This window comes from Camelus dromedarius, chromosome 7 (assembly GCF_036321535.1).
Source record: "Camelus dromedarius isolate mCamDro1 chromosome 7, mCamDro1.pat, whole genome shotgun sequence".
NCBI lineage: Eukaryota > Metazoa > Chordata > Mammalia > Artiodactyla > Camelidae > Camelus > Camelus dromedarius.
This window is the reverse complement of record NC_087442.1, coordinates 10,040,675-10,051,649: the sequence shown is the minus strand read 5'-3', so window position 1 is coordinate 10,051,649 and position 10,975 is coordinate 10,040,675. Positions and strand designations below refer to the sequence as shown.

At 40.7% G+C, this 10,975-nt stretch overlaps 1 protein-coding gene across 1 annotated transcript; it reads left to right on the top strand.

Annotated features, from left to right (window-relative positions):
• The first annotated feature begins 1,358 nt into the window (after positions 1-1,358).
• Positions 1,359-2,375, top strand: LOC105105459 (olfactory receptor-like protein OLF3). The gene has a single exon (XM_031454556.2). The coding sequence runs from the start codon at positions 1,422-1,424 to the stop codon at positions 2,373-2,375; it is 954 nt and encodes a 317-aa protein (XP_031310416.2). The 5' UTR covers positions 1,359-1,421.
• Positions 2,376-10,975: the final 8,600 nt, after the last annotated feature.

Sequence of the window (10,975 nt, the reverse complement as noted above, 5' to 3'; positions counted from 1 at the left end):
AGGGTCAACTGTAGATTCAAAGCAGGAACTGTTAGACTCTACAAGTCACACTTTCTCTGGATGTGACACAGAGTTCATTACAATACTCAGTTATAAATAATATCTGCATAGCAATGAGATGAGGGCTGTAGTAGAGAGATGTGCCTGGTGAGTCAGAGGAGTGCAATGAGTCCTGGGCAACCTGTTCTCCAGGCAGCTTGCGCAGAGCAACACAGGAACAAATGATGTGATGACCGCCTGTTCTGTGTCTTTTTCTTGCACTTGAGCACTGTAAGCACAGAGAAGGGTAATAGTCACACTTGAAATCCCAGCATCTAGCGAAGATGGCATTTCATCTGTATTTGCCAAATCAATCAAAAACAAAATGTCTCATTTTATGCAGATCTGCTACTCACCAAAAGTTAGGTTTCTTTCCCTCTTTTTATGCTAGAAAGCTTAAGCAGTCATTTTCATACTATCATTTTTACTGAGACCACACATAAGGGCTAGAGTTATAGACAAATAAAAAGGGCAAGTCAGAACAAGTAAAAAAAAAAAAAGAGTAGAAAAATAGAAAGAACAATATAAAATTACCTTCCTCTTTTCCTTCCAAAGACTGAAGACACCAAATTCTCAGTGATACTCATATTTTCTTGGAGATTTAAAGCATCTATACCACCTTCTTTGACTTCAAATCTGTTAAAGCTTTTGCTTCCTTTTTAAATGTCTGAAATTGTGGCGGGATATGAGGAAAGTACAATATTTACTCTGTCCCTCCCAGGGCAGAGCTCAGTCTTTATCTGGCACCCATACTACTGAAGAGTTTGTGAAGCATTTTCGCCATTGCCTATCTACATTGCAACTTATTTTGTATGTAAAAGTTTAAATCTATAACCCAGTCACACATCTGGTATGTCACAAAAAACAAGATTCATAATCAGGTTCTCAAATTTCAGATTTTTCCATGAGACACCAGCCTTACTGCGTTATATATCTGCCTCTTACAAATCTTAAAAAAAAATTTATTAATACATTTCATCATGTTTTGTGTAGTAGATATATACAGGGTAGTCCTTGAACTTTGAACTGTATTTATCTTCATTGATTATCTACAATTTTCTCCTATCCTGGAAACTGAGTAAATTGGAAATATATAGATCTTCCCAAAATTGCACTGCATTATCTCCAGGCTTTAACTGACTTTATGAGATCGCATCATGTCCTTGTGAAGGCACTAGCCTCTCTCTCTTACGTACAGTAGATATAATTCATAGTAGAATCAAGCCTGTCTTCTTGGCCTGTAAATGATCTGAAACATCTGGCTAAGGTTGGCTGATCATTATTATATGCATTCTTTTAAGAAGTTATTCTTATGGTTCTGTGATTCAGTAGCTTCTGTTATTTCTGACTCTCTCGGCAGATTAATAGTCCTCTGTCTTTCTATGGGAACGGATAACCAGACTTGGGTGAGAGAGTTTATTCTCCTTGGCCTGTCCAGTGACTGGAACACGCAGGTCTCTCTCTTTGTCCTGTTCTCAGTCATGTACCTGGTCACGGTGCTGGGGAATTTCCTCATTGTTCTTCTGATCAGACTGGACAGCCGGCTCCACACCCCCATGTATTTCTTCCTCACCAACCTCTCCATTGTTGATGTCTCTTATGCCACAAGCATCGTCCCTCAGATGCTGGTGCATTTTCTTGCAGAACGTAAAGGAATCCCACCTGTGAGCTGTGCAGCCCAGCTATTTTTCTCCCTGGGCCTGGGTGGGATTGAGTTTGTTCTCCTGGCAGTGATGGCCTACGACCGCTACGTGGCTGTGTGTGACCCCCTGAGATACTCGGTCATCATGCACGGAGGGCTCTGTGCTAGGTTGGCCGTCACATCCTGGGTCAGTGGCTCTGTCAACTCTCTCCTGCAGACCACCATCACCTTTCAGTTGCCCATGTGCACAAACAAGTATATTGATCACATATCCTGCGAACTCCTAGCTGTGGTCAGGCTGGCCTGTGTGGACACGTCCTCCAATGAGGTTGCAATCATGGTTTCTAGCATTGTGTTGCTGATGACCCCTTTCTGCCTGGTTCTCTTGTCCTACATCAAGATCATCTCCACCATCCTCAAGGTCCGGTCCACGGAGGGGAGAGAGAAGGCCTTCCACACCTGCGCCTGTCACCTGACAGTGGTTGTCCTGTGCTATGGCATGGCCATTTTCACTTATGTCCAGCCCAGTTCCAGCCCCTCTGTCCTTCAGGAGAAGTTGGTCTCTGTCTTCTATGCCATTTTGATGCCTGTGCTGAACCCCCTGATTTACAGTGTCAGAAATAAGGAGGTGAAGGGGGCCTGGCAGAAACTACTAGGGCAGTTATCTGGATTAACGTCAAAACTGGCAACTTGATGAATCTTGAGCAGTAGTTGGCGAAAAAAGCTTTTCCTGTGTGTTCTCCCACCCAGCTGAGATCTGAAGCATTAACTGCATCACCCTGGCAACCAGGAAGGAGATGACAAAACGTGTGCTGGTGATGTCGGGTGGGAGGCTGAGTGGCTGGGAAATGGGATGTGGAGGTATTTTTATGTCACAGCAGCATGTTCAGAGAAATTAAGCTCGACTGTAATAGAACTTCCCACATTCAGTCTCCATTCATATGACCCTACAGTAATGAAAAAATACCATATGTGTTACTTTGTCATTTTGTTTGCAGTCATAGACTTATCTAACTTTGAACCACTGATTCTATTTTTTTATATATATAGTAGTTTGTACTTGCTAATCCTGATCTCCTAATTTATCCGCCCTTCTTTCTACTTTGGTAACCATAAGTTTGTTTTCTATGTCTGTGAGTCTGTTTCTGTTTTGTAAATAAGTTCATTTGTATCATATTTGAGATTCTACATTTAAGTAATATATCTGTCTTTGTCTGACTTACTTCACTCAGTATGATAATCTCTAGGTCCATCCATGTTACTGCAAATGGCAGTATTTAATTTTTTTTTTTTATGGCTGAGTAGTATTGCTGTCAAGGCTGATTAAAATATTTTGGGGCTGGATCTTTGACCTGTGGAGATAAAACTCAACCTTTGAGTGGAAGAATCAACTAGAAGTCTTGTTTTATATGGAATATAACTAAAGATGTTTGTACACGTGGCTATGATTGGCCAAGGAAAAGCTGAGTTTCAGGCTCTTCCTAAGAGTACACAAACCGAGAGGAATTTTACCTCATAGTTTACAAACAGGGTACTATTTAAGTGTTAAAACGCTCCAACCTCTGAAAAATCTATGAACTCTTTCCTGAGACTTTAGGTACAAAATAAGGACATAAAATTTGAAAACTGTATAAAATATCAAAGATGTAGTTAATCTAAGAAAGGACAAATTCTACGTCCAAAAATAAGACAAATTATTTTGGTGAATCAAGGTAGTTCAGTCAGCTGGGCAGATGCCACTCTCCAGTCTCCACATTAAATGCCTTCTCCCATCCCTCCTCCTTCACACACAACAGGACCCTTGTTGATCTTTGTAAGTCTACCGAGCTGGAATAGACTGAGAGTGGACATCACCTTGAGAGCAAGCCTAAGTAAGGTAAAAGAGGGAGGAGATACAATTGTACAAGGCACATGAAAGGTAGCTCATCGTCACCTCCCTTGAAGAAGTCTCAAAGCCTTTTCTCCCACTGTGTCTTTTTTAAGTCAGTTGATGTGCAGTTCTTCCATTTGTGAACACGTTATCACACAGTCTCAGTGTTCAAGCAGAGTTGAAGCCTCCTGTAATCCACAGCCCATTTGATATTTTACTTTACCTTAAAATAATCCAATCCTGAAATACGAGCTATAGGCAGCATACCCCAAATGTCAATGCTAGTCGGCTAATTTTCTCTTGGTGTTACCTCAGGAAATACAAATGGAAGGTCTATTATGTGTGTGTAACAGTTAATTGTTTTTGAAACATAATAATCAATGTGACACAGCCCTGAGGATAATATGAGAGCATTGCAGGGATAACAGAAGATAAAGTAGTTGAAGTGGTTAAAATGTGACAAGGGTCACAGAGGGAGTAAACCTTCAGGGGTGATTTCAGAAGTCATCTGTATGAAAGAACCAGAAAAGGTCTGGAAAGAGACCAGAAAAGTGAGAACAAGTTATCCAGATGACAACTTCACAGGTCGTGAAAAGTGCAGAGTTGGCAGAGCATGAGAGTTGAAAAATATCCCCCAGCCCTCACTTACAGCGCAGAGGATTGAGGCAGTCGTGATGGTGAGGCAGGCGGGTAAAGAAGGGTCAGAGCACGGAGGGCACTGATGCCAACATTGTCTTTTGACTTTATCTGATAGCCATGGGGAGCTGGTGAAGGTTTTTAAGCAGGAGCACAGCTTGATAAAATTTAATTTTCTGAATCATCACTCTTGCCAGAGAGTCAAAGGAAGAAGAGATGAGAGACAAGGAGACCATGTAGGGGGCTGCTCAGTGATACTACTGAGACATAAACGGACTCCGAACTAAGGCAGTGGCAATGGGCAAAGAGAAAAGTCAAGTAAAGTCACATGATAAAAGAGATTTCAGAGGGACATTTCATGTTTTCCCAGATTGGAATTCCTATATGGACCTACCACCTCCTCTAAAATGTCATAATCCTCCCTCAGTGTTCTGTAAATTATGGAGTAAACAGCAAAACTTACCACTAGGAACACACACTGTGTAAAATGGTAGGGGAGGGAGATGAAAGAAACAGAAAATTAGTCAAAGATACAAGTGTACACGTGTCAAATGTACACATGACACTTGAAGAAGAAAAATGTGTGAACATGCTGATTCTCATTTCTGCACCTGGTCGAAACGTTTGCGACTCTTCACTCTTCCTCCCGTGAGCCCGTTGCCTTCACCCAGCCTCCACTTCTTTGCTCATGGCCCCTTCTCCCACCTTCAAGGTCAGCAGCACAGGAAACCTTTCTCTGAATCTGATCCTCTGCCTCCGTTTTCACTGCTCCCATCTCTCTGCTCTCATAAGGGTCCTTCTTACTATGTGGGACCACTAGGATTGTCCAGGAATAGTGTCCATTTTAAGATTCTTACTTTAACACACAAGTTTCTGTAACATATAAGCAGTGTATTCACAGGTTCTGGGATCGGGACATAGACACCTTCAGGGGGTCATTACTCAGCCTCGTGCAGAACCTACTCAGATTGAACCCAGTTTTTCCACGTGGCCCTAGTAACCTTCAATAGCTTCCTTACATTCTGATGTGATACAGGATACAGTCCCATCTTTTCTTCAAGAAGGTCTGAAGAATTTCATCATCATTTCTTGTGGTCTAGGTCTGCTGGAAAATATTCATTTGGTTTTGTTTGTCTGAAAATGTCTTCATTTCTCCTTCATTCTCAAAAGGTATTTTCTCTACATACAGAATTCTTTGTTGACAGTCCCCTCACCACACTTTAGATATATCCCTCCCTTGTCTTCTGGTTTGCATAGTTTCTGAGAAGAATTCTACTCTGATTTAGATCTTTGTTCTTCTGTATGTGGTGTATCTTTATTTCAGGGTGACCAAGATTTTTGCTTTATTTTTGGCCTTTAGACAGAATATCATGTGTCTAGGTGTTTGGTTTTCTTTTTTCTCTTTTGCTGAATTCCTTGGATTTGTGCTTTCACTTCTTTTCCTAATTTTTTTCAGCCAGTATGTCTTCAGATATATCTTGTATTTCTTCTTTCTCCATTTTCTCCCTGGGATGTTCCAATTTCGTGTAGGTTAGAATGTTTGCTGTTGTTCCACAGCTCTGGGAAGCTCTTATTTCTTTTTATGATTATAATATTTTTCTCTTTGTGCTTCAGTTTGGTTAATTTCTACTGATTTATCTTCATCCTCACCGATTGTTTCCTGGCTCCAATGAATCTACTCATGAGCAGTCTTTATTTCTGTGACGGTCCTTCCTCACTTGCATTTCCATTTAATTCCTCCATATAGTTTTCAATTCTCTACTGAAATTTATCAAGCATTTATGACACTGTTAATCTTTTCCATCAGACCCTTTAACTTATTTATGAGTGTTATTTTAAAACCCTGCATGATAGTTCCTGCACTCCAAGAATATCTCGTCTGTTAATTTCTTTGTTCAGTGACATTTAAAATTTTCTTGAGCTTTCCTCTGACCTTTAATTTGGATTGATACTTTTGCTTTTTATGTGCAGTATAATAGACTCTGAGATAAATGGTGTTATGCCTTGAAATGGACACATCTCTTCAGTTTGACAAGGAGTCTTGTGGAGAGTGTGGGAATCAGCACTGTCATGGGATGAGCTGGGTTTGAGTCTTGCTGTTGCTGTGGTGGTAATTTAATGGTTGGAGAGTCGCTGCTGCTCACTGCGGGGGCGGTGGATGCCTTCACCTAGACCTGTACCTGACGGGAGGCTTTCTCAGGTTTTCCCATAAATGTTCTTGTGAGGATTGTTGTAAATCTGTGTGGAAAATACTGAGAATTGGTGGGAGCTCCCCTTCTGCCATGACCCTCAGCCCTTCTATACTGACGGTACCCAACACGTGAACTTCAGCAGTTTGTTAAAGGAAATATCACTGGCTAGTGATGGGGTCCTATTTTCCCACCATGCTCTGGCCCAGGTAAGTAAGAACTCACTCCTATCTCTTTCTGAATGTATCCACCTTTCCGGAGAGGTCATGCTATTGTGTTGCCCCACAGTCGCAGTTTACAGATAATTTCAAGAACAGATACGATTTTGTAGATTATCTAAACTTTTCTTGTTTTAGGATGGAACTAATGATCTTTCCAGGTTTCTACAACCTAAGTGGAAGCTAGAACAAGCTCGTTTACTTTATTTCATTTAAGAAGACTCTCTTTATTAGAGTAGTTTTATATTCACAGCAAAATTGAGCAAAAAGTACAGAGAATTCCCATATCCGCTGTCTCCATGTCCCTTCCCGCCCCCAACACACCCACATAGCCTTCCTACTGTAACCAACTTGCATCAGAGTGGTATGTTTTCATTTACTTTATTAATTTAAAAAATTTTAGTGATAAAACTATCTTTTTAAAATTATGGTTTAATTGACAGACAACGTATTTGTTTCAGTTGTACAGCATAATGATTCAATATTTGTATATATTGCAAAATGATCACAATAAATCCATTAACATTCGTCACCACACGTAGTTACTGAATTTTTTTCTCCTGATGACAACTTTTAATTCAATTACTTTTAAATGTCTGTTTTAACAGATAAACTATACATGGGGGATGTGGGTGATAATTTACAGCTCAGCAATATATAGCAATGGCAAGTAATAGTTTTTAAGTAAAGGATATTTAGGTTAAACAAACCACTCTCTGAAAGAGCTTACCCAAATTATATGCATAGTGTTTAGAGCAAATAATCTGTTATATTCATGTTCTTCTTCCAAACTAAGCTTACATGTTGAAAAATATATATTAGTGCATCTATCACAAAAGCTTCAGAAGGTATTACTTCAATGTCTAGGTAGACACCTTTGAAATGAACTTCCTGCGCAAAAGAGCGAGCATGTTCTCTTTGGGAACAGCAGGGATTGTAGGATGCGTAAGGGCTCCCATGGAAGAGAAGCAGGGAAACCCTGAGATTGTGGTTGACTTAGAAATTCTTCTTTCTCACGTAGTTGAGGTACAGCATTAAAGACATTGGAAACTTTAGATGAAGCATTTGTGAAGTGGTTACTGGTAGAATAAAGTGTTACAATGAACGATTAATGTAACAGTGGTCTACAGAGTAAATTTTTCAGTAGCTCTCAAATTTTATTCTCTCAGAAGCACCTGAAAAGTGTTTTATTTCATCAGAAAACCTGAGAGGCTCCTTAAAACACAGTCTGCTGGATCTTATCTGCATAGTTTCTGATTCAGGCTGCGTAGAACAAAGCCTACCATACCTTGAAAGGCACTGAGTTACGTCACGTTTAGGAACAAAATGCTAAAGTAACTGAGACCAGCAGCATTAATCACGGAAAGGAAGGGTCCATGTAACAGACACTTAGAAGTGAGAGTTGATATAACTTGCTGAATGATAGAGGTTGGATGAGGAGGAAGATTTCCCCAGGTTTTGAGAGGAGTGACTGAGAGGGCTGTGAGTCCTTGTTAAAAGCTTGGCCTTTGGGAGTTGACCTCTGTTGTCTGCAGACGAGAGGAGAAACCAGTAGTGATGTGAAGTTCTAGATACTGTGACCAGAACCCTGAACCCTCATGGTAATGGAATTTTTCTAACTTTGCTCAGAGCAAATATGCAACCAACCTGTCCATTCTGTGAGAGTTTGGGAATTCAGGTGAGGAGTGAAATTCTATTGCCTGGGACATCCAGAGGCACTGGTGCTGTGACGTCAGAAGCCAAGGGTACATGATGGAATACGCCAGCAGGTGAGCAGAAGGATGGTATGTTGAGTGAGTATAAGAGACCTGGCCAATAATGAATGGACGTTAGGTAAAGAGATGAGTGGGCATGTGGATGAGGAAATGCATAAATGGTTGGATGAGCAGATGAGCAAAGGGATGAGAGCGCATTGAGATGGTTGTAGATGGTCGGGCAAATGGTGGCGCTGAGAATTACTGGGCACTTCACTTGGTAGCTGAATAAACAAATGGATAAATGATTCATTTGAAGGGAGTATGATGCCTAATGAATATTTCAGAGACTGATAAATTAACTGTATTCTGTCAGAATTACACTGAATCTTTGGATAAATATCAAAAATTTAAAGAGGTATACAAAGTTCACACTCTGTATTTAAGGACTTTGCATCCTCTTTTCCTTTTTTTTTTTTATTTGGATACCGTAAAATGTTATTTTTGTACATTTTATTTGGAGTTTTTAATGTCTTATAATATTGCAATATTGCAACAAGTTTTGGAACTTAAACAGTACCATGAGCAGTGTACTCGGGTGTCCATCTAAAATGCAGTGCTCACAACAGCCCACTACACTCCTGGCACATATTTCAGGGGAGTGAAAACAACTCTTTTGTCTCCAGAAGGAGAGGTAAGGGCATCTTGGAGCAGAAGAGGATCCTTGCTCTTCACCTGGTGGATGCAGGCCTAGTCACTGCTCACTACAGTAGGGGCATGAGGGCTAAAATCAGTTTGGGCTATAGGAGAATTTCCTAAAACCTGGCTTCACTGAGTTTTTCGATGGCCTAAGGCTTTGGTGGAGTGTTTCAGTTTGAGGAGGGTGGAGGGAACTGTCTTGCACAGAGAGAGGAAGGGTAGCATCAAGGGCCTGCCCTTGAGAATTAGCAGTGGTGGCAGCAATGAAGACTCTACTGCATACAGCTCCCGAGCGGAATCTGTCAGCCCACATCGCTGACTTCAGCCACTGAGAAACCTCCCTGGGTCTGCGTCTGAGCCAATTGTGGGGCACCCGTGAACTCCCTCCCAGCAGCTTCCCTCCCAGGCTAAAGTAGTCCCAGGTAGCCTTAGTCCGGGAGCCAAGGGGCCTGGACCTCTCTCTGGTCCATCACTTTGTTGGGGGAAGCACTCTTTAGAAACCAACACAGACCTAGACTGGAGGAGACATACCTGTTTTGTCTGGCACTAATCAGTGACTGAAAGCTCTGACAGAGGTATCCACAGAGAGAGTGTGTGTAAACAGAGGTTTCTATAGGGGCAGAAATAGAACTGATCTGATTGTTAGAGATTTTAGATCAGCGATATGAACTATGAGTGCTGAAATCTTCTCACCTTATTTTGGCAAATGTGGTAAAGTAATTCTGTTTCCTGAAGCTGGGGCTTAGGACATTTTGTTCTATGATTTCCTGATTCCAGTCATTAGTACTGGCACACAGAGAGTGGAGTGGAGCAGAGTAAGGAAGTGAATGATTAATATTTAGAAATTAGAGATACCGTGAATGAATTCTTTATATTGATTGAGCGAGGCTCTAAGGGAGAAGGCTAGAAATGTAAAATGATAGTTTCTAATTAACTTTCATGCTTGGTAAGAGGATATACGTTTCCAAAAAAGTTAAATTGTTAATTGCTGTGAAATCTCAACTCAGTTATTTCCCTAAGAGTATATTCACAACATATTTCGATTGCCCCTTTGAGTGTTAGGAAATGGATATTTAAGATGATGAAAAGGATTGCTCACAGTCATATGACATCCAGAACGGGGGTTAGAATTGAGGTCTCCTGGCTCTTGTATCAGTGTTGGTTGTTTTAGAATTAGTTGTAGGGATTGCACTGTGGAGACACGGTTGACCGAAGGAATTATTTTGCCAAAGAAAGCCCTAGTCCTAACTATGGAGCAAGACATACAAAGACGGTGAGCATTTACAAAATGAATCCATGATAACATAGGTTGTCAAAGGTCATTTCAGGTTTGCACTTACTGAACAAACTGGACCTCAGTTTCCAAATCCACGCAACCAAATCCAGATGGCAAGTAGAAAACTAATTGCCTTCTGAGGATGTAAAACCATTTTTGAGATATCATCCATTCAAGTGGTCCTGGGTTCTCTGCTTCAAACGTTAGGAGGATGCAAATCTTCCAGCCCATAATAGTTGCATTCAATGCACACAACATCCGTATATTCAGTCACCGATCAGATGAACTTTTCTCTAAAGTGCCATTTTCACTGACACTTCAATTGGTTAAAGTTATAGTTCTTGTCTATTCTCACCAGCATGAATTAAAGTGTGTAGGTTGTAGTATTTACCTTTATGTGCTCTACTTCTGTATTCAGGACTTCTGTTTGTCTCTGCTAATACTGGAGAGTCGTTAAGTATGCAAATGTAACTAAGCACAAACTTTCAGGGGAGAAAAAGCTTTCAGGTCTTTATACCATGGCTATGGGGCATCATTTCTATAATGAATGGGAGATAATACAGGTAGTGAATGGGCTCACCCCTAAGCCTCACTTTGTTTCAGATTGGATTTTGAAGGCTGGTCTACAGTTTTACTTATTCCACGCACTCTTTGAATTGGTATGAGTAGTGGAAACAATTATTATTATGAAATGTAACAAAATTCTGGCTGG